Genomic DNA, 25,287 nt, shown 5'->3' with positions numbered 1-25,287 from the left:
CATGCGCGAATGCATCCGTTTCGCATTCTGTGAGGAGAGACTCGCGGGATCGCTCGATGCAATTTCGTACGCACGCAACCCAAAGAGACTCGGCGATGACTGAGACGAGCGAAAGCTTCTCCTCCACCTCAAAACGAAAGAGGGTGAAGGCACGAGGCGCGTCGGTGGCCGATGTTGGGGGATGTGCCCGGGTCCACGTGCATCGGCGGGCACGTTTTCCAGTCACGTGTTCGCCCACAACCTCATTCGAGTATTTCTGGAAAGAGCACTCCGGTGTTAATTCCGAGCCGACAAATGATACAGGTGAACCAAACGGTTAAGTGTATCAGGAATAAAGGCTCGTTTCCCCCTTTAATACGAATAACACTGGCCTTATCATAATCATCCAGCGAGATCATAATCGCGCTGAACGCGATTATCGAACGACGATATCTTTCTAATTGTCAAATACCTTCTTATTTCTTTAGAAACGATATTTTAAATATTTATAAATGGAAATATTAGACTGACAAGAATGAATCAAATAAGAGAAAAAAAATCTTAGTTTTAGTCGAAGCAGATCTTGATATTTACTAATATTCATATAAACTTACAAATACATTTTTCAGATATTTTAAAGATAGTCTAAATCATGAATAAGTATCCTCTCAGAAAGGATTTCTAACAAAAAGCAGAAAATGTTTTTGACGTATTTAAATTTATTGAAACCTTATGCAGCACATAAAAATGAAATGATAAAATTAGATCAATAATTCTTATTTTCCTTCCCAGAATTAAAGATTACCTTATTGTCTTGAGACAAAAGTAACACATATAAATTTAAGTCTATATAAATTCTTACATTAAAATAAATCTTTATTCAATGTTGTAACGCACGAATCTGGAGTTTGGCACGAAACCGATGTCCGAAATCATTTTATTTCAAATATAAGAATTTTTATTTAAGAATCAAATATTTCTCTGTTAATAATAAATATAATTATTCCTATATCGATTCTATCTTATGATAAATTTTATGATCGAATAATAATAGCATTGAAAAAATCTTTTTTACAGATGTACAAAGCACTCTTAATTTAATGAAAAAGATGGTGATAAAAGTGAAAGAAGGATTAACAAAACATTAAATTGTTAAAAATAAATATTTTTTTATTTTTCAATAAAACTTCTTAATTTATTTTTTTTTTCTTTTAGAAAAATTCAGAACGTTTACGTAAATTTGTGGAGGTGCTTTATAATTGTGGTCAAGGCTGTATGTAGTGAGATTAGACTTGAAATTTCTAAAATTTACAGGAAAATCCGCGAAAGATGACCATCGCGCGATCCTGCCGCCGGTCATTGATAACCGATGTGACGGAAATAAACGTCATCGAATCGCTTTATACATATACGGAAAACTATTCGCATACTTCCATTTATGTAAAATCGGTGCAACGTAGTTGTTGCGTAACGTAAGTACATATCGGTGTATCGATAATCCACGCATGAGATTACTTCGATGCTGACAGTTTATCGCCGGACACGTTGAGTTGTCGCAGGTCAGGTCATTTCAGGTCAACGTACTCATACATTCGTTCGTGCACATACGTCGTCTCCGGAATTTCTCCCGCTTCCGTAACGTCGCCTTATTCTTTTCACCTGACACTGCATTTGCATCGCGCCAGCGTCGACCGTTCATAGATAAGCATCGTGCATTCAGTAGTCAGTGATAAACATCGAGTAGAATACAGTGCTTGTAAATTCGTACGCATTGATTTCCAATGAGATTTTTTTCCATTAATTCGAAATCTTCAACACAGATAGATTATGAGTTATGAAACAATTAATATACAGTATTTTTCTCAATTAATTTACTCCTGCATGAAATTGTAATTTGAAGATTAATTATCAAGAATTATTTAGCCTCAAAAATGGAGAAAAAGGTCACCTAAAATTTCCATGACAATAAAATCGATCAAATCGGAAATTCATAATTTATTTTTCACAATTCAGATTTATATTTCATAATTTATTATTCATTATTATTTATTTCTAGACTCGTAATTTATTATAATTTCAATAAATATAGCTGGATAATCTTCATTCAGCTTGCTCGGAGATTCTGTATAAGTATAACGCTTTACCTGCAACCCCATTCGAATTTAGCGTTTAAATAGAAATACGGGAGTTTATTACGAGCTGTCTAAACCGTTAGGTTAACGAGCTTTCTTCTCATCACCCATAACCGACTCGATCCATCAACCGCAGCAATGCTGAACTACCTATGAACGTCGCGCGCACACATCCCTTTGTATTTTCCGGTCGAGCGACGATCGTATCCCGGTAGGTGCTCGATGCTTAGACCCGGAGATCAGCATAGGCCAACTCTGACTCTATCGTGCGTGGTGCCGCATTTGTTTCTTCTCCGATCGATGATTGAGGCAGATGGATTGGATGGGCCATCGTCTGCCGTGCGACAGATAAAAGCCTCCCTCGCTTCTCCCGAACGGGACGATTAAAATGTAAATTGATCTGGCGATTCCCCATGGCCCGTCCATCTCTGCCGCGCATGAGATAGTTCTTTCGATACTTCTATCGTTATCGCAGAACAATTCGCCTTTGCGACAAGTTGCATCTTGAAATTGGAAGATTAATTAGAGAGGAACTATTTGGTTCTTAAATCATGCACAGATAAATTATTAGAGCGCATGGCTGTGTTCGCGAAAAGAAATTTCTCTTAGAAAGACGATCAAAAAGCTCACCGTCAAATTAGTCCTCTAGACTGAGAAAAGTGTTTGGTATTTGCGATTATAATTGCATAGTAAATAATTATAGTTCATTTTTATAATTATTACTACTGTAATATTAACAATAATATATATAGTTATATATTTTGTAGTTTCATATATTAAAAAGCTTCTATGGTTGTCCTCGAAAACGACTATAAAATTATTCTTTGTAATATTCAGAACTATATATATATATTCCATTGTCATTACTAAAATTATAGCAGTAATATAATAGCTATAAAAATAGCACTTTTAATTGTATTGTAATTACTTTATTATTATAGTCGCAAATACCAAATATGTTTTTTTTAAATGTAAAGATACATGATTCGCATAGAGAGTGATTCGCACTCGGCTGATGACAAAAAGATCGATACTAACAGCAATAAGGAATCGTGCAAAAAGCTTTTTGCCTAATATCTATTATAAGATTGTCACGCTTTGTTTCGCATCGTAATAATTACGCAACCGTTTCTAAATTGCCACCAGGAGCTGAAGAAAGCAAACCACTTCTCTTAACCCCTTTCACGCGTTTGCTTCGCGATCCCTATTTAACGATCCCCATCTAGCTGTGCCACCCGCGAAGCCACCCTGGCAGAAATTCTCGTCGCAATAGCTACCTGCTCACGTGTTGCGCCACGTGAATCGCGCTGCATCTAATAAAAGCGCACGTGGGCACCCATTTCCGATGTCGATCCACCGTGTCGCATCCCGAGTATCTCCCAGAGTTATTGGAGGTCACGTTCCATTTATATCGCGTTTCCAATTTTCAAAAGCCAGAATTGTCCTCGTGCTCCTAAGAAGAAATAGAAAAACAAGGATCCGCGATCCCGAGAGGATCTCGTCGCGAAATTACGAGCGCAAAAGTCTGAACGGTAATCTCGACGCGGACTCGCCTAGAAACATCCGCGTCCGGCTCGACAATGCCGAAGGTCGCGTTGCATCGCAAGCGTAACGTAGTAATTACCTTTTTAATCGACACGTGGAAGCTATTTCTCACGATTAATGCGAACGCGGCAAAAATGTTGCACCAAGACAGGACTCGGTCCATTTTAATTTATCGGACAATCTCACGGACAAAGAAAAAAAGGGATATAAGTAATCGTTTATTGGAAAAAGAGGTTGCATTAATTGAAATTCTGATTGACAATGGACAAATCAGAATTTTCTGGTTCAATTTAATATGATTATCATAATTTATTTCAGTTTAGGTAATTCCAGAATTCCGATTGATATGATCATAATTTTCTGGCTCGTTAATTTCCAAACAGAAATTTTTCTCGCTGTAACAATAAAAGGAAAAAAAAATTATGTGAAAAATAATTATCAAAATTAAATTTAATTACTACATATCAATTATGTGAAAAATAATTACCAAAATTAAATGTGCCTACTAGAGATTAATTATCAAGATTAGACATATTTTACTCGTTGGCACGATTCGCGGTACGTTTTGAGTTTATTGAATTCTTTTTCACCTCGAATTGTCTACTCGTATCCACTCAGTTCACACTTCACGGTTAATCTCTATCTGACACGCGATTAAAATAATAAAAAAAAAAAAAAAGGAAATTCTCGTTCGCACGCAGGACAATATAGAGATGCGTGAACAAAGCTCGCCGCGATTCGAGCGTGAAAAACAGATTTCTAGTTCCGCGAAGCGTTAAAGGCTGGGAGATTGACGAGATCTTATGTATACGTCGTACCAAACGAATCGTGAAGCTGCGCGCGCCTTTCGCTTCCGGTTCACCGATCTCTCCACATTCGTTAAGCCACCTCCCCGGTCCCCGGCCGAGCTGGCCCGACATTTATGCGGCCGAGAGGCACTTTCGCTCGGCCGCGTCGAGCTGGCTCGCCTCGATATTATGGATTCATCTCCTTACAACAATAATAACTTCGTAAGAGGCGCGCGATGATTACGCTCTGAATCCACCGCACCCGCCTCGCTGATTTTTTTTTAGGCTCGCGGGAGGGAGGGATTTATCCTCCCTAAAATAAAGATTTTATGAATTTCTGAAAAGAGAGAAAGTATCCGTCCAGCAATTTATCCGTTACGACGTTCGCAAATAATACTTTTATCGATATCGCCACTTTTACTTGTAACTCTTCATTACTCGCGTGGGATGTTTGGCAAAACACCCCAGCCTTGTCATTCGCCAAACGTATATAAATGCTATTTATACACATTATTATATTCAGCGTAAATTTTAATTAGGTATGTTACGATAAAAAATATAAAAGAGGGACAAATGACAGAAGATTCAGATATCTGAGGAAGGAAAATCTATATATAGTGAGGAGAGAGGATAAAGAGTTAGAGCAACGGTGAAATTAAGGTGTGGAGGAAGCAAATAAACACTGGTTGGTGGAGAGCCATTGGAAGTGTATTATTCTGAGAAGGGATTGCGTGTATAGAGCATTATGTAAGGGAATTTCAGGAAGTAAGGGATCGATTTGTAGAATTAAGAGAGGATATAAAATTATATATAAAGAGGATGAAGAGGGAGAAAGATTTAGGTAGAACAAAAGGCAAAATATTAGGGAAATTACGAAAGATAGATTCTTAATGAGTTAAGAAAGAGGAAAGAGAGGAGGGAAAAAGAAGACGAACGGGAAGAAAGTATTTAGCATAAGGAACAGAAAAGAAAAGAGGTAGGAATGTGAAAGAGATGAGAAGACGGACGTGTGTGTGTTGTGGTAAGAATAGGTAAATGGAAGTGTAATAGAGAAAAGGATTGTACACATAAGGTTGGGATAGTTTGAATACCAAATGCGTGGAAGGAATAAATACAAAGAAAGTTTAGGTATAACTTAGTGCAGTACGTAGACAAAAGACTGGATGGATGTGTGAAGTAGTAAAATTTTGTAAACCAAGTCCCCTTCTTAGTTTATGTATGCTGAAGTGTATGACATTAATTCTGTTCTATAAATACTTTCTAAAAATCTTACAATGTATGTAAGAATTACTTAATAATCTTTGTATACTTGTAAAAGTAATGAAAATTAATTTGGGACACAAACGACTCATTGTGTATAGTAAAGAATATCATCGCGTGTACTAATTAGGATTAATTATAAATTATAGAAAAGAACGATATAAAAATTGAGATATGACGTTGGGATGTTAGAATAATACACAAGTAATTACGTTTAAAAAAAAACCATACAAATAATGTAGAGTTAATATTGCTCCTGATTCTTCCAGTGTTCATTAATTTTCGCAAAGTTTGTGCAATAGAGAAATATCAGGCATCGAGTGATTAAAAAGACATCTGATTACTCTAAGGATACAATCCGTTTTTTTTTTTTCTTATTTCGAAGACTTTATGGTCGTTACGATTTCATCACAAAATTCCGTCAGGAAGTGACGGTACGATTATGGTAAAGTTTTTGCCTGTCCACGGACGGCACATCGTCATTCGTGATCTCCGCTCCGAAACGGTGTTTACAAAGTGCACGGTAATCAGAAATTCATGGCTTCCTTCTTTTCATTCATAGGCAGCGCAATCATTTTCCCTCGCGAAGCTGATTATTCAGTAAGTTCTCCTTGACCGTCCCGATTGTTCTCCGTGCACACTCTCGCGTGCTGCAAGGTCGAAAATGCTAACAATGGACACACGTTAACAACGTGCACTTACACACGTGCGTCGTGAAATAATAAAAATATTTCCTACTTGGTAAATTAATTCTCTGTCACTCTTGTCAGTTTGGAGAATCTATATGTATTTTGCGCGGATAGCACAGTTTACGAGCGTGCGATGATTATTATCTCTGAATCGTACTTGAAGCACATAGAATTTATTTTCTAATCATTGTATCAATCATATATATACACACACGTATTGCATTTGACGCTTTTACCGCTTAAAATCATAAACGAATTTAATCCTGCTGGTCTGTTCGAATTTATTACGATTATGAGTACTTTCCATTTAGAAACACAAGTCGACACAAGTAACGTTCATCTTTATTATTTACTGAATATAAAAAAAAAAACATAATGATGTGTCAATCTATGTTGTTAAATGGGAAGCACACATATCGTTTGGTTCGACATAATTAAAGTAAAAAGCTCTAAAAAAATAAAAAGAATTTTTAGAAAAAAGGTTTACATTAACGGACGAAGTCATGAAATACCAGAGAAAAGTTTTTAAGTAAAATATTAATAAGAAAATGGATTACATCTTGAGTTAAATAAAGTGAAACAATTCAATATACGAGTATATAGTTAAATAAGTTATAAGAGCGCAATTATAAGCAGCACAAATATGGTAAAAATGTTGCTGGAGCTAGTTTCCATCGCTATTGAGCACATAACATTGATACACCGGCAGTAATCATCATTTGCACGGGAATGTGCGTGTGTGTCGCGTGTGACAAACGCGCAGTACATAGCACACCGATGGACTGCAACTGTTTATGTGTGCGATCCGTATGTCCGGTGCCCTTGCACGCGCAGGTGAATGCTTGGAGAACGCATATATATCGTCTCTCTGGCAATTTATAGATAATTTCCTGTCATTTTTCTTATGCACTTTGACGTATGTTAAAAAAGACCATTGTCACGATCTATCATTTTATACATTTGTTACTTTTTTCAGTTATTTAATTTTGAATTTCGTTTAATTTTGCGCATGTTTTTAATTACTGTCAGTAGCATTTAAATATTATTTTATCGGGACAAGAGTAGAATAAAAAAAAAAAAGAGTAATAGATTAAAAAAAAAAAAATAGTAGCTATCGGGTTCGGGCATTGACGATTTCTATGTTATCATTGCGAGCATAGTATCAATGACGGACTTTTGGTGAAACCAATTCCGTCGAAGCGGTACCAGATGCCAGCAGAGTCTATATGCGATCCGTGCTGCACTCTGCAGGAACTTACTCTAACGTGATTTACCGAAAGATCTTTTATTTCGAAATCAATTTAATTTTTATACATCAGCTCGACGAGACTATTGAAAAAAAACATGCAGAGAATTCGTAAGATTTATACATATAGAAAATAACGACTTTTCTCACGCTTTTTTTCGTATAGAAATTCTTGAAACAATTTATAGTAAGCTTTCATAATTTAACAAAAATCTTGAGGTACAATTAAAAAATTAAAAAATTATTATATAAGAAAATGCATTTTAGAATTACGTAAAATATACGCGGAAAAAATATTTTATATACAATTATATATAATTTTATATGTAAGTTTATATATAATTTTATATAATTATATATAAAATGATTTTTCCCGAGTATATTTTTTAAATAGAAATATATTTTTTTCTAATAGACTAATATATTCCAAGATCATTTAATTGGAGATTTTTAAATACTAAATTATATTGAAGAGAAAAAGAAATGATTAAAAAACATATTGTTTTCATAAAGCTAAGGAAGAAAATCGTTTTTAAATTTTATAATTTACTAGAAATAAAAAGAATGCATGATAATTTTGAGACACTATATATAAATAAAAAAACCACATACATATCAATAAACACGCGCTTGAAATGATGTATATTTCTTTCTTTTTAGTCAAATGGCACATAATGACTTTGATTGTATTTGCAATATAATATTTAATAAAGCATGTATCTGGCAGCCCTCATAATTGCAACACTATCGATAAGATGATAAGTAGCACCGATCGCGTGATAAGGCATACTTACCTTTCGTTATTGTACTATAATACTACATCGTATAACAGGAAAATCGGCTAGTAACTTAAACATGTACGCTTTCAATTGTATGTAGAATATGCCAATAAAATTCTATAATAAAAAATAAATTTTGATGCTTAAAATGCAAAATATATATTTCTAAAATAAGATACGTGTTCATCATATCAATTATATATCACGCAAAAATATAATTATATTGATAACCAATATCGATGCTTCATATTAAAAGATAATATCGCAGCTAATAATTCGATATCGTCTTGATCAGAAGATTCAAATAGCCGGAAGAGGACTATATTTACAAAGGTATAAGAAAAGAATTCTAAACTGTCACGGTACCAAACATCTGACATGCTACTCTGGTGCCATTTTACGCTGTTTTATTTCTGTTCGCGATAGAAAAAGAGAGAGGAACGAAGAAAATAAAGAAACGCGAATGCTTGTTACAAATAGACATTTTAGCCTACAATATATTTTCCTTCCTGTGGTAATAATGATTTTATGCTACTGAAATTCATTCTAAATATGATTTAATTAAGTGACAGATTAAATCGTTATAATATCTGTTTTATCTGGAACTTTAAGAATCTAAGAATTCAGACTCAGAAGAGAATATAATAATTATTTAGAGAATCACATAAAAATAATTTAATTTGTAGGGATAATTTATTTACTATTCAAACGCACAATATATAATTTATTTCAATGTTTTTCTCGTTGATGTTAGCTCAGCAGACAACGTAAATATTGGCAACGTAAATATTGATTTAAGTGCGCCGATCGTTAATGAACTTGAAATATTTTAGTCGTTAAACAAATACTCGATTCGCCCGTAATTTATATTCGCGAAGAGTTTCATCGCCGTACTTTGATTGTAAGTCCGATTACGAGTCTACGTCAGATAGGTAAGAACGAAGTTCAAGGGGAACCGGTAAAGAGCATATGGCAAATGTGAAATTATTCTAAATTCATAATTTCTTTCCTACGAGGATATCTTTGTTATGAATGTCCATAATAACATTTCAGGATATTTTACGTAATTAGTATTCTATAACGTATAATAAAGTAATGAATCATTTATGTATTGTGTTTTTATATCTAGCTATAAATAGCGATATTTCGATTTAAAAAAATCGAAAAAACGACGATCATTTTCCTTGGATACCATTTTGTTGAAATCAATGAAAATATAAAAAAAAATCGAAAAAACAATGATACTGCGATCAACATCACGAGAATGACGATCGTTTCCCTTGGATACCATTTTGTTGAAATCAATGAAAATTTGACGTGCCGAATTAGAAGTAACATTAAAAAAAAAATGCAGGAAATTTAAAATAATTTAAAATTGTTAAATATACATTTTATAGTTTATCTAATGGATTACGATACGTATTCTTGAAAAGGAAATATAATTAAATATATTCCTATCACGTTCTACGCAACCCAGGTAATATTTCTACGTCTAGACAGATTCTTAGACGCTCATCAAGTCCTCTATAAATATTCTTTTAACAAAATTAATATTTATGCAAATAATAACCTTCTTCCACATCGAGTTTGCATGCGTAATAATTATCAATAATAAAGCTGATCGAGATGACGCAATTATGTACACAAAGTGTGCTAAAAAATATTTGCTAAAATTGGTAGACATGCCCATCAAGCGGACTCCAAAGATCGAGGCCCTAGTTGTAAACGCTATACGTAGGCTGCAAGATGTGCAAGGTTCGACATCACGGGAAATTAGTAACTATATTTCCCAAGAGTACAATGTTCCTAAGGAGGAGATTAAGCGGCAGGTTCAATTCGCTTTACGACGCGGATTATCTTATAAGATTCTTAAGCGTTCAAAGGGGTAAGAATTTTACTCCAAGTTCATCATTAATTATCTATAATTAAGTGATTCCAACAATTTTATTTCTTTCATCACGGTACTTAATTTAAGGCTCGTTATTATGCCAGATTACAAAATTTGCAATGACATTACTTTTAATATTCAGTTAGACAAGTTTAAGACTAAACTTTTTATTCGCGGAAGTTATCTTGGAAATTAAGTGCTACGTTCTGGCTTCTCGAGAATTATGAGAAATTACGAGAGAGGCATCAAGTGTCGCGTAATACATTGGACATATTTACGATGTTGTATTTTCTGCAGTACAAAAACTCGCTTATCAATGCCAATGATAAAGCCGCTGGGTCAAAAATAAAGCGCAATAGATTATGTCACGATTACGAGGGCGATACGTGACCCACTTCATAAAAAAAATATTTTGATTGTGTTACGTACACAATAGTCACTCGATCAAATAACTGTGCGGTGTCACACCCTACGTGGTTGATGTAATGTAACATACGTTGATGAAGGCACTTAATTTCATTCACTTAAAGTCATTAAGAAGATTTTTTAAGCCTGACCTCTGAATACTATGAGTAATTAACCATATATTCTATTTAAGAATATATCTATTTAAGAAGAGAATTCTGCTGCTTGTAGACTATTCGGTACGCGTTTTGCTCGATATGTATACCTATATCTTTTATGACAAAAGTTCTAGGATGTCAAATGCGAAGGCGTACTGTAACAATTTATGATAATTCATTAGATAGTGATTATTATGGTACTAAAACATTCTGACGTTCTTCTTAGAGGATACTATTCGTGCAATCACGACTACCTCAAACAGCTCTCGTTAGAGAATGGCACGGGTGACGGAGTAGTGGAACCTTGTCCATCACAACCATGGCGATTCGGCGTGAGAAAAAAGAAAAGAGAGAAGGCGAGGAGAAGGAAGTATTACAAGGAGAGGCAGGAGAGGTTGAGGAAAGAGAGGGAGAGGAAAAGAAGGGACAGGAGAAAGAAGCAAAGGGACAGAAGTAAAGAGAGGGCGAGAAAAAGGAGACACAGAAATATGATTAGAAATGGAACAATCTGCCGCCGCAGATCACGCACCAGATCGAGGAAGGGCAAACGTACCTCTCGAAAAAGACGTACCTCTCGAAGGAGAAGAACACGAAGCAGAAGAGGTAGAAGAGGGATACCATGCGGTGGAAGATGCGGTAAGTCTAGAGAGATGCAAATGGAGGCGACGTCTCCGGAGTCGCCAAGAAATGACACCGACAGAAAAGAGGATCCTCACAAAAGCGAATCTTCTGCATCCATGCATTCAATCGAACAATACTCACAAAACTCTTCTCAAAATTTTCCGACGTCAAATACGTCCGATATTTTAGAAATCAATAAAAAATGATTTCTTTCAAGAAGAGTGGAAATAATAACCGCATTCAGCAGAACACTTATTTTACAACTGTTTTCTTAGCTGGGAAAAAAATGTACTAAATCTTAATACTTATTTTGTTTAATAGGACTAACTAAATATTTACTTGCAACACATAAATATTTACTCAATAAAAAAATGACAATTACCTCACGTATTAATGATTCAAAAAGAAATATATATGTTTGCATTTAGTAAATATTTAATTAGCTAATTAAACAAATATTTATTAAAATTTAGCATTAGGATTTTTTAATGTAAGAATTAATCCTCTATTTCTAAAATTATAATCCAATCGGCACGAAGGAAACTTCCAACAGCCGTAAAATGTTAAGCATTCTGCTGAATGCGGTCAATGTGTGCATAAATCACACGTGAAGAAATTACTCGCTAGTTTTTTCGATATAAAATATCTCTAGACATTAAAATTTAATTTACAGATATGTAAATTTATATATATATATATATACACACACACACACTCTTACATCTCTACACAAATTTCGAGATTTCATGTATTTATATTGTACTCTTTACTCTTTGTATACGCTGTATTGATTATTACAATTATCTTTCTACACAAGCGTGTTCTTAATTCCTTGTCCGTTTGTACCGTAACAGCGCGAGGGAAAGAAACAGGATCGTGAGATTAATCGAAATTGCGCTGTCCGTCACACAGCGTGAAACCCGAGCCTCCTGAGAAACAGACGCACTAAGAGCGCAGGGATCCGTGGCCATCCGTCGACAGCCCTGAACGCGGCCTTGCCGGCTAATGATAGTCGTGCTAATGACGAGTCTGCACACGCATATGTGCACGTACCGCGTGACTATTTCGCCTAGCAACTCTAGGACTAGACGCAAGACGCGTCGCGACGGTGTGTTTTGCCCCACCGCGCCGCCAGCTGTGAATGATAAGTGCATGCGTATGCGACGCGTATGCAAATTACGTTCCCGAGCTGACGATATTTCAGATAGGTTCTTTCGACAAATCGATCTCCGCTTTCTTAAACAATCACTTTCAGATGTAGGGGTAGCCGATTTAGATTTGATAAATTTATTCCGTAGACGATCATCTTCCCATAATTTTGGCTTTCAATAATTTCGAATGCAATCTCCTACGTCCCTATAATGACGTCATCTCTCTCTCTATATATTCTACTAATTAAATATTGCGTCTATATATTTATGCTTGTGCACTCATCAAATTTAATTCAAATTGTTATTTATCGCAATTCACATGAAGATTATCCTTGAGGGATTATTGAACATTATCATATCAATTCATTGTGCACACCTCGTTCAAAGAAACATACGTTCAGTGATATAAGAACTTTCGTTCAAAAGATAAAAAGCGACCGAAAAACAATTCTTTGCATCGAGAAAAAAATGTACTAAATTTTAGTATTTGTTTGAATAATACTAGCTAAAATATTTCCTAGACATATACATACATTTATTTTTTTACACAAAAATTATTAATTTAACTTTTTTTAAGTAAATATTTATTTATTAAATTATTATTAATTTTTATTTACTAAATTATTAATAAATATTTATTTACTAAATTTACTAATATTTATTTTACTAATATTTACTTACAGTAAATATTAAGTTAGTGCTGTGTCTCTATTCAAACAAATATCTATTTAAAATTTAAAATTTAATACGCTGTCTATAATTATAGAAGATTAATTTGATAAGGCAATCTTTATCTGTAAATAGTCTGCTGTATACTTACATCAACTTCCAACACGGAAGTTCTATTTTGATACTAATACTTCGCATTTCAATATGTACTTACATTTGTATAAATACCTTTTTCTTTATATACTATTGACAGCTAACAGACGATAATGATTAACAGTGAGGATAATTTTTATTATTCCCAGCCGACAGGACCGTTAATAAATGATTTTGCATTCGGATTAGCTCAGCTATTGCTTGCTTATCTATCTATATATGAAAGCTAAATATGTTTTAGAAGAATTATTATTATTGTTGCTAACGAATAGCAACAATGGCTGTGCGTTTAGCAAAAAAAGCAGCTTTGCAACTGTGTTGTAAGATTATTTAATATGATTAATTTATTTAGATCCAGTGGAACTAATAAAATATATTAAAAAATTTTACAACAATTGTAAAGCTACTCTTTTTGATGAACACAGTTATTAACACTGGAATTACCAAGGTCATTATTGAATGTTTCAATTTTTTAGATCAATATTATATTTCTCTTGTAAAAGATAGGATTCTGAATTTTGACTTTTCAATAGTTATATTTTTTTTTACTAATGAAATATTTGATTTTTTATCACTTTCTTTATTTTCAGTAATTTATCTTGATCCTTTCAGTGATCAGTAAGAAACGTTAGTACTTCTAATATTAAACCATTATCACTTGTCTTTCTGATATTTGATATTTGTCATTAATATTTATCATTCTTTTACACTCTCTTTTAAAAAATAGACCTACCAAAGAACATATATCCCGTCGATACAATGAAATAATTAAGTGACATATACTAGCACGATGAAAGTGGTTTATCACGAGACTAATAAAACGTCGCCATCGTGCCGAACGCTAATTAAACATTTACACTTGTGCTTCGACAAGTGTCTGATCAGCGTATAGAGAAGGGGTTCGAAAACCAATATAATTTCAGTTCAAACTTCGATGTTATACATGGTGTCTCAGAAGGAAAGATTAATATTTTAAGAGGTGATAGTATCGATCATTTTAAGCAAAAGTATTCATGTAAACGTACATATCCTATTCCGATTTTCGAAATTGAATGTGCAAAATTAAGAAAGAGATACGTATCTTTTTATAATTTATTAATCAAGTGACGTATTTTGTTGAAGCTTATAATAAATTTTCGAAAATTTCAATGTTCTCAAATTATCTGAAAAACCGTTCAAAATAGGACACATTTATATGAACATTTTTACTTAAAATAATAGATACCGTTACCTCTCAGAATATTGACCTTTTCTCCTGAGACACCCTGTATAAAGCGAAGAATAGTAAACAAGACTTCTAGACTGCAGCATCGAAAATTGAACTAACTGGTTCGGATCACCGGTGAAGTAGTTTGTCGACGAAAACACCATTCGTCTACTTGTCGATCTAATAGCGGTCCCTTCGTTTTCCCTCAAAGAAGCGTATCGAAAGAGGAGGGACGCGGATGGAGAGGCGCAGGAAAAGACAGAAAGAGAGACAGGCCGTCGTCGTTTCGCCGCGAAACCGAAAATACTCATGTCGGCCGGTATGTTGAAACCTGGCATAAGTTCTGGCAGGTTGCCAGAAAAGCGGTACTCGCTTGGAGGCCACGCCAGGCCACGAGCGATCGGTCTCGGCAGCCTGAATTTCTAAGGTAAAAGAGGATCGTTTTGGAAAAAAATCATAGGTCGCTCGAGTACACGAAGAGAACAATTTTGCTGAACAATCTAAATTTTTTGCTGAATATCTGAAAATAATTTTATTGGATCATGAAAATAATTGTGCTGAGACTAAAAAGGTGATAACGCGGAAATTGAGAAACGATGAGCAATGAAAAATTTTGACATTTTGACAACCAGTTCGAGTTCCCAACAAAATTATCTTAATTCTACAATAAAATTGTTTTTCAGATTTGTATCCAGCAAAATTTAGATCTTTCAACAAAATCATTTTTTTCCGTGTAATTAGGGAATATTAATTAATTTCACTAAAATGTTTTATCTTTACAATTAAAGTAGATAATTTAATGCAACAAATATCTCGCTATAATCTTTTATCACTCATCTAAAATTCACATCTTTAACGTGCGCAGCGCGCATATTTACCTGAGACGTAGGAACATTAAGACTTATCTAAATTAATACTCCCGTTGAAACTGGAACACTTTACGTTTCACCGTTGATAAGTTTATTATTCCATGTACCTACAACTTCCTAGTGACATAAACTAAATCGTAAGTCGTGAAAGAATTGAAAAGAAAAGGATGAGCTTATTATTTGCTATATATATATAATTGGGAGATTCTTGTTGAGAATTTCAACTTATAATTACGACACATTTTACAATTAGTCAACCTGTCAGAAAATAACTTTTCCACAGTCTTCTATATCTGCCACCATTAGAAAAATTTTCGGATGAGTACCTCGATGAGAATCGAGCTACTCACGTGCTAACGAGCGAAATCGCACAGTGCTAAACGCTTGTCAAGTCTCGCAGATATCGCGAGGGACCTTGAAGTTAGAGATGCATAAGACTCGACAAATAATCTCTCCAATTGGTCTATGGGTAATAATAGTGGAACATAAGAAATAATAATTTGGGAATAATTGTTTGACTGTTATACGATATCATTGCCGCTCTACCTTGGCAAAAAATTACTGGATTTAGAAGAATGGATAGGAAATTATTCTGCAAAGCTGAATTCAGTTGTTTGAACGGCAAAGAGTAGTGATAGCGAGCGATTGTTTTGTCTAATGTACTATAAAACAAAATTCATCATTACACGCAATGTGCTTTAAGTCTAAAGGATGGAATTAATTTTGTTATAATAAAATAATTAGAATAACGAAAAGTATAAGAATTCTTCCGGCTAATTGCAATCGCGAAGAGAGACACTGGAGATTAGTATCTCGATAAAATGAATTTCTGTCTACTTGTTTTAATTCAGCAGATTAAATTTTTACGAAGTAATTAACCTTTACCTTGATTTCCGTACGTTCGAACGATTTAAACGGCATCGAAAACCGACTGTCGGCAAATGACAGATGTTAGAGCCAACTTGGAACTAGGCAGCATCTGGTGCACCATAAAGTTGGCACTGTTATAACTATTGTGCATTACTCGAAAAAACGATTGCGGAAGTACAAGCGTTGGGCGAGCCAATTATTTCTTGTTCTATCATATTAATAAAACCGAAAATGATCTCGCGCGACACGACGACCAGTTTCGCCAAAGCCTATATATGTATACCTAAAAAATAGATACCTCTCGTCAAAATGACCAAAATCGTTATCAGATAACGATATTTTTAATAGATTATTAAAAAGAATTTTGTGGAAATATAAACGAAAATTTTATCATATGTAGGAATAATAATAACTACTCGTATAAAGAATCGAAGCGAAAATTAATTGACGCGATTGTCATAAAAGATAAATTAAATATTATAATAGATAGCGCGGAGATTATTTCCTCAGCTTGGAGTCGCATGAGAAATATAACTCGACCGTGGCGAGGCATGTTCAAGTTGCCGGTACTCTTTTCTGGTCTTCCAGCCTATCCATCAAATGGATTGACGTGTGTACGGTCCTGGCAAACCAAAAATAATCGTTCAACATATTGTGAAAGAGCACGAGACCGCCGTAGAGGAACGGGTCGTAATATACCGGTGCTAAACCTTCGACGCTGTTCATCTGCCGATAATTTATACCAAAAGCGAGAGATACATTCAAATATACAAAGTCTTTGGCACTCGATACCATTATCGAACCGTAAACCATAATTTTACTTTCATATTGTTAAACGATCTCATATATTCGTGCGCAACATTTGTACGTCCTACCTAAAATGTGCTATTATCGCGTTGCGATAACGATTCAATGACCTTGACCATACCTATCAAATCATTATACAATTCTCTCCAGTAAATACTAACTGACAAACAACACTAACCAAACAACACGAAGTCTTAAAATCGACTTAAGACATCTTAAGGATATTTTAAAAACATTTTTGCGAAAAACCGTCTAAATATGTCTTAATTAAGGTGTCTCGATTTTAGATTTTATGTTATCCCTTGTTTTCTCATAACGTAACATCAGTTGTAATTTCACACTCAACAATATAAATAATATAACACATATTGTAACAGTTACGTTTTTGAGTATGAAATTATAACATTGATGTTATGTTACTTGATGCTGGGGCCTAAATATATTAAAATCTCTTAACTCTGACTTTAATAAAAATGGAAACGATATTAAACATTTTTTATCTTTTAGATTAATGATGAGGGTTCGAGAAAGTGACGCTGCAAAGTGGATGAAAAATAAAGACGCAGAAGCTAATTTTTCAATTGCTAATGATTGATAGCCTCAAAAATGAAATACGATGAGGTTTCTCATTTTATTATATATACGACGGTAACACATATTGAATATGATTTTTCTGATCACATCACAGACACGCTATAAATATAATCTAAGATAGCTAAGATAAAAGAAGTCGCGATATTAAAAGCTGTATCCTTTTTTTTTCTATATATAGGTGTATATTTATTGAAAAAAGAAAATGCCTTTTTATAATTACTTTATCTTCTGGCACGAAACAAAAATTATAAATAGTATTAGCGTAATAATAGCTCAAGAATGATTCTAAAGCAATAATAGCAAGCTATATTTCAAGCTTCATTTGCTTTATGTATGTTTTATTGATATATGCGTGATTCTGTAGTCCGTCTTACGACGAAACGACAGAGTACGAGGAGCGATATAAGTGTATCGATCGTAGGAAAGTGAATGAAAAATGAAACGGCGCTTCGCACGCGACTTATCGGCGTCTACTTGCCGGCTTATATTTCTCGTCACCGAGTCGGGTCACTAACGATGACGTCTGCGACAGTGACCATAAGTGACATCGATCACTCACAAGCGTATAGAGTCGAAGCAAACAGCATGTCGATCTTTTATTCGAGACAAAAAACAGATAAAAATGATTCTTTTATCCTTTCAATTACATCTTATAAACAATTGCGCATGTATTTTAAAATAAAAATATTCTTACCATTATTTTTCGTATATCTAGATTAATAACATTATGGGACAAAATTAACTGTTTTTTGCCAGACGAGTGTAATCATTTCCGACGTATTTTTGCGTACTGAACACGAATCTTTTGGCAAAGGTTGACTATCTCGTCACAATTTTGAGCAAAATGACATTAAAAAGAACGATAATTTTAAAGGTTTTCAAGACATTGTAACACCAACAACTAATCTTTTTGCTTAATTTCATAAACACACATGAAAGCATCAGTTTGTAGCTTTTAAAATGCATTTTGATTCGTTTTTGTTTTCGAAATATAGCAATTTGAAAATAATTTTTTCATGTAACATATATTATTCAACAAAATTTGACCTTTTTTTTATCATGAATGTGAATAATCGACACACTTTTACGCGTTGAATATGAATTTGTTGACAAAAAATGACTCACATAAAAATTTTGAGAAAAATGGTATTGAAGGGGGTCACCTCTTTTCTTTTTTTTTTTTACCTCTTTAACACTATTTTTTTATCAACTTTCGCCAACAGATCCGTATTCACGCAAAAATACATCAAAAATGACTATTATTTACATTCAGTGTAATTAATTAAAATCATACAGTGTAATTAATTAAACAAACATTACTAACGTACGAGGTTTAGAAGTAGAATCTTGAAATAAATGATGAATGCGAGCCCAATTAATTTTAATTAACTACGGTGATTCTTAATTGAATGTGTTTGAGAAACGTTTACATTTTGCAGAGAGAAAACAGACAGGTTCAGTAAAATTATCAGTAGAAACAGCGAACAACGAGGTGAAGATACGGTAGAACCTGTGGGAACAATCAAAAGATCGAGAAACGGAGGTATGTGCTATTATACGGCGTAATTGGCCGAATTGGAAAGTCTGGTGCCTTCCGCGGCTCTTTGCCCTTCTACTATTACTCTCGTTTATATCCCTCATATTGATCGGCATAAATACGAGGTGCAGTTTGCCGCGTCCCTTCGGGAGGTCTCGGCGCGTCTTGTGCACGTCTCCGCATAATGTAATATCGCCCAGTAGACCAGTAGCTTAATTCTAAACTACGAGCATTGGGTTCTGCTACACCCCACTGAATTCACACTCGTTCATATCAATTCAAATTTTTCTGACTGTTGGCCGCGTTTAGAAGCCCAACTTTCTGCGTACAATCATCCCAAGGCGCAAAGTGACATCAAATGACGCTATTAACGTCAGTGAGACGTCATTAAAACGTCACCTTGCTATTTGGGGTATACAATCCAGGGGTATACAATATTAATTTGTATAATTACCAATTTTGTCATTTTGTTTTCGTGGTTCATTAGATATATATTCCATTCTAAGAAAACTCTGGCAATAGCTACTAAACGTTGAAATAATTTGAATCAAATATTCAGTTAATATAACCAAGCATAATTTCACTTTTCTATAAATATGTAAGAATTATTAAACATAATATAACCAACCATTTGGGGGGATGTAATAATTGAGAGGGTAGGCGGAATAAAAGCACAATTCTACTTAGACTCTTTTCCCAGCGATTAGCTTTTTTATGTAATATTGAGCGTAATAGAGAAGTATTGTGTATAACATGTAACTTTTTAAAGACATAAATTAAAGTAGCAAGTTATTTTAACTTTTATTAATATCAAGATTTTGTAATTAGACCTTTTTTCCGTCCATCCCCTCAATTATTTAATATTTGGAGTTAATATTATTTTTGGTTACATTAACCGAACCGAGTTATTACCCGACTCTTTTTTCAGTGCAGGCAAAGGTTTGGAAACACCCCAGCTTTTACGTAGAAATAACGTCAAAATGGCGACAAATAACGTCATTTTTTTTCTGAACTTTTTAAAAATTGATATTTTAAAGATTACTTATTCAAACATCCATCCACAACAATGTATTTTTAACCATGATTTTTCAGATCGAATAATAGTCATTAGATCTAAAAAATTATAATTAGATCTAAAAAAGAAACAATATTATGGATATTTGAATAAATAATTTTAAAAGTGTCAATTTAAAAAAAAGTGTTTCTAAACTTTTGGTTTGGAGTGTAGATATATGACTGATATTTTATTATTTTTGTATAGTTTACACATACAGGCATGTGTAAAAAACGGTACATGGTCTCTTATATGATGTAAAAAAGAAATGATAATATAGTGCACTGAAGATACTAAAAAAAATCATTGCATTTTCATGTGACACGTACGACAATCTCTGTCACAATACAAGTCGTAAGAGCTTAACGCTGCGATGTCGTAATACCGAAAATAAATAGAATTGCGCCGCCGTGGCTACAACCGCGTGCGTGGATGAAAGGATTTATTCTTACGACATTGCAGTATCAAAAAGTAACGCGAAGCGTTGCTTTACTGTCGTGATATATTATATGTGTTTGCAGCCACATAGTATCTTTTATCGCGAGAAGATATCGCGACGACATTTTTCCCCCCAAACTTGAATGCGTGGCAACGCGAACAGAGTGCCAATTGAATTCGAGGCCGAATTATTCTAGAGGCAGTTTATTTTTGCGCCGAAAGTTTTGCGTGTCGTGGAGAATAATGTGAACGAGAATACATAAAAGATAAGATAAATCAATCATCGAATCTGTCTAACAGGCACTATAAAAAAAAAGCTTATAAAAAAGGAAGTAATTAAGATTCTCCCGTTCACTCGCCGTTATACTATCTCAAATTGTATAACTTCAGAAGCGATAGAAAACATGCAATAAAAATTGTTTCAAATTATATTTGAATAGAAATATTTTTCAATATAAAACAATAAAACAATATTTGCAATTGACAGAACGGATTTATAAAATATATCGAAAACTATCTCCTTGTTTCGGAGAAAAATTGAATCATAAATTTCTATACATCTGACAGTTTGCCATAGCTGTGAACTTAGCTTATTTCGTTTGATTATGCATAATTCATTTCCAGAGAAATATGTATAGTTATTTATTAACGAAACAAAAAGGAGAGTCTTCGGTATATATTATGAGCCGCTTCTATTCGTAAACGTAATAAGTATAGACTGCACGTTCCTTGTTTTTAGCATCTGTCAGAAAGAATTGAGCATCTCTCTTCAATTCATTGCTTTAAGAGAGATAAAGAAAGAAAAAGAGAGGGATAATTCAAGCTATTTTATTCTTTCTAAACAAATAGTGACAACTTCGTAGGAATGCGTAGTCTATTCTTATTACGGTTCTTATCGACTGTAAGTGTCGTTTTGAAATATATTTTCATATTAATTATCATGCAAGAATTTTTATTGTACATTTTCTCGCTTCTGACGTCACAATCTCGTAGTGGTGAGCGAAGAAGGAGCCTTATAAAAACGGTACTATTTTGTTTATTCATTTTGATCTACGGAATGAGATTCGAATCCACTCCAAGTAATCGTATTTTGCGTAATCGAGAAAGCGATTCGATTTTGTTATCTAACTGGAAGGAAAGGTGCAATATATGTATATATAATTAGCCGGAGCAAAAAAATTCAAGCGATTGACGTATCTCCCTCGCACGCACGCATTCACGTTTTCGTACTAATTACTTAATCTGCATTGCATTAATAATCCGATTTACAGTGAGGTAGTAAATTGGGGACAGTTTCCTGAGTCAACATAACGAGTTACTTCCCATTCGACTATGTAACTAGCATCGTTCATAACGAAACAAATTGCGCATTGCAAAAATTACATCATCCGATTGTAACTTACATCAAACGGTGCACCGTTTCCTGGAAAACGCGATAATTAGCATAATTAGCCGGAAAAAATAGACAGATTAAGAGTAATTGATTTCGCTTTGCGGTATAACTTCACAAAATGAATCCTCGTACCAGAGTTTCATAATTCACTTATTTTCTATATAAAGCGTCAATTCTCTGCGCTTCGGTTTATTGACACACGACTTTTTTTCTATGTAAAAGAAACAGAGGAGGAGATACTTACTACAGCTAATTATCGAATGAGAAAATTAATAAAAAGTGCAATGTTAATCGTGATGTAATGAGTAAATGTAAATTGATTTCGTATCATCGGATATCTTTTTTTTAGAGCAGTATTTTAGTCTATTTTTAAATTTGTTGTCCTGCGTACAATGGAAAAATATTAGAACTAAGATTAATTATTAGAAATAAGAAATTAGAGATTAATGCAACAATTACAAATAAGATATATACCAAGTGTTCACAAAGAAACATTCAACATTGTTTGGTATAGACAGTACGCACTATATTAAACAAAAAAACTTTCATTAGTAAACTATTTACAAACTGCGTATTGAATATTCTCATTTAATTTCCATACACACTTTATAATGAAAAACTTCAATAGTAAGATGATATCAATCAGCGATTATAATTGGATAGATATTATGGATCACCTTATATCGAATTTGTCCTCCCAAATAAGCTACTTATCTCAATTTCTTTCTTTTCACGTCATATGCAACAAGTAGAACAGATAATAAGAATCAGTTATAATATTAACATACAAAATTGTTTATATTTCAGAAAGATTGAGTTTTCGATTTATGCTCACTAAAGCTTTTTTATTCAGTATGGTACGTATCACGTATGTAAATGCTGAATGAATTTTTTTAACACCCTGTATAAAAGACAGTACTTGGAGATAAAGTGTAGCGCTGATAATATTGTGTATCGTAATTCCAGCGACATTTTTCGTCAGTATTAGCAGAGATCTATAGTCTACAATATTTTTAAACAGAGTTCTGATTGCAATTTTTTCAATTTTGGCTTTTTAGTATAAAAAAATACAGAATTCTTTTTTTATTTTTATAAGGAACTGGAAAAAACTATACTGCTGTCATTATTCTTTCATATTAGTAAAATAATGACAGTTTTAATAACATTTTTCACAGTTCTACAGTTCTTTACAAAAATAAAAAGGAATTGCGAATTTTTTTTATATTAAATAATCAAAATTGAAAACAGTGCAGCCGCGGAACTCTGTTTAAAAATAATTGTAGAAAAATGTAATTATACATAATCGAATTTCTCATCTCTGAAATCACAAATAAAAAATGTTTGATTTATTTTTCCTCTTTCCTAATTGATCTTCCTATATTACATCATTTTGTTCCTTAAGCGATTGAATTAAAAAACAATCTTTTTGATAATCTCTTTAATTACTTTTACAGCGTAAAGTAATATGCACAATGCAGGAATGCTTAACAAAAAGGAGTTAAATTATTCTCAAATACGCTCCACAACTCAATAAAAACTTGACTATTTCTTTTCACGAAATGAAAACGAAGGGAACGGAAGGGAAAGAACGTTTCAAAACGTTTCGGTCCAGTTTCTAATTCCAAAGATAAGGGGTTCGTAACTTTGCAAGACGAATTCCCATCGATCACTTTTAATTCAGCAATCTCGATTTCTTTCGCGCTACCTACTCTCGTGGAACAGACTATAAGAACCGCTATCATACGGCTTCCTCGGCCTTCTCAGCCACACGTCGTGCAAGATTAGCCGCTTCACGCTCGCTCTACCGAGCGGAGCGGAATCGAGCGTGTAGGTTGGGTCTGCTTCGGGGCGAGGTAAGGCTGACAATATCACGTGGTGCGCCACGGGGTCTTAAACGAGGTTAATCGGCAGACCGACAGCGTCGGCGCAATGACGACGATCGCACGAACACACGCTCGTTGTCCTCCATGACTCCACTCTTTCTCCGTCCCTCTGTCTGTCCCACTCTCTCCTTCATCTCTCTCTCTCTCTCTCTCTCTCTCTCTCTCTTTCTTCCTCTCCACCCGTTTCGCGTTCTCGCCCTTTGCACTTTGGCCCGCCTTGGCAGTCGCGCGGCCCGATAATAGGAAAAAGCGTGAGTCTCCTCCATAGCCCGCTGCGCGCGGAGATATGCGAGCGCGCTGTCGAACTCAAAATTCAAATGCGATCGCATCGGAATATATTCGAATTCACGACGGACGTGCTGCGCATACCGTTCGCTCGCGTGATCGCCGCCAGTCCGCGCTGTGGTAGCCGGCGTGTTTGCGCGAATTTTGAAGCAGGAATTATTCCTCCCCCTCTTTTTTCATTCTTTAATTTTTTTTTTTTTCATTTTTTTTCCAAAACGACCGAGACGTGTATTATAATTAGTCCGGGTGCGAGCACGGACCACGGGAAAATCGTGCGCGCTGCGCAACCGGCGAACGAGACGACGAGAATCTTTCGGGGAAAACGTTAGGCGCGCTTCCTCGGGATGAAAAGCCGCGGGACAGGGGAAAGATCCTTCCGTCAAGTGACGAACGTCGCGAAACGCTCGAGGACAGGTGGAAAGGAAGCGAGGAGAGGAAGCGGCCGAGCGGAGTCCGCTTCGGAGAACGCACGTAGGATCGAAGATGCGACGCGTGGAGATGCCAGCGCGTTCGTCTCGCATGCCAGATCAACGTCGTACGATCGCGCGTGTAAATCCGGTCGCGCGGATTCTCCGAAATTACTCGCGCACAATCGGCGCGAACCGGTGCGAGCAACACTTACCGATCAGCGGGAATATGCTGGGCTGGTCGAGCAGCGACTTGAGACTGTTTTCGACGAGGGTGGGAGAGGAGCGGTCCTTGTCACTCATTTCACGCACTGCGCCACGAAGCCTACAAGTGCACACCTCGGGCCTGCCGCAGCGCACACGCGGAGACGCACTCGATGGCACACACCGCGCACGAGTAGTGTAGATAGGATTAGAGAGAAGGCACGGCACGGAACGGAACGGAGCGGACCGCGGGGCGAATCGGCACGGCGCGACGCG

General features: G+C 34.9%; 2 protein-coding genes across 2 annotated transcripts in view; one reads left to right on the top strand and one right to left on the bottom strand.

Annotated features, from left to right (window-relative positions):
• Positions 1–25,281, bottom strand: part of LOC108754530 (thyrotroph embryonic factor) — an 87,418-nt gene extending 62,137 nt beyond the window's left edge. The window contains exon 1 of the mRNA XM_018496922.1: positions 25,023–25,281. Coding sequence (XP_018352424.1) covers positions 25,023–25,110 — 88 coding nt within the window. The 5' untranslated portion in view covers positions 25,111–25,281. The remainder of the gene's footprint in view (positions 1–25,022) is intronic.
• On the top strand, positions 9,729–11,833 carry LOC108754532 (pre-mRNA-splicing factor 38B-like). The gene is made up of 3 exons (XM_018496923.1): positions 9,729–9,895; positions 10,099–10,303; positions 11,096–11,833. The coding sequence occupies exons 2-3, from the start codon at positions 10,101–10,103 to the stop codon at positions 11,694–11,696; spliced, it is 804 nt and encodes a 267-aa protein (XP_018352425.1). The 5' UTR covers positions 9,729–9,895; positions 10,099–10,100; the 3' UTR covers positions 11,697–11,833.
• Positions 25,282–25,287: the final 6 nt, after the last annotated feature.

Source organism: Trachymyrmex septentrionalis, unplaced genomic scaffold (assembly GCF_001594115.1).
Source record: "Trachymyrmex septentrionalis isolate Tsep2-gDNA-1 unplaced genomic scaffold, Tsep1.0 scaffold8, whole genome shotgun sequence".
Taxonomy (NCBI): domain Eukaryota; kingdom Metazoa; phylum Arthropoda; class Insecta; order Hymenoptera; family Formicidae; genus Trachymyrmex; species Trachymyrmex septentrionalis.
This window is presented reverse-complemented; position numbering and strand designations above follow the sequence as displayed.

What these genes read in the sequence shown, in the direction of transcription:
- LOC108754532 (XM_018496923.1), top strand. Translation starts at nt 10,101, where the DNA reads ATGCCCATCAAGCGGACTCCAAAGATCGAGGCCCTAGTTGTAAACGCT. An exon ending in ATTCTTAAGCGTTCAAAGGG is followed by an intron (nt 10,304 to 11,095) that starts GTAAGAATTTTA and finishes CGTTCTTCTTAG; the next exon opens with AGGATACTATTCGTGCAATC.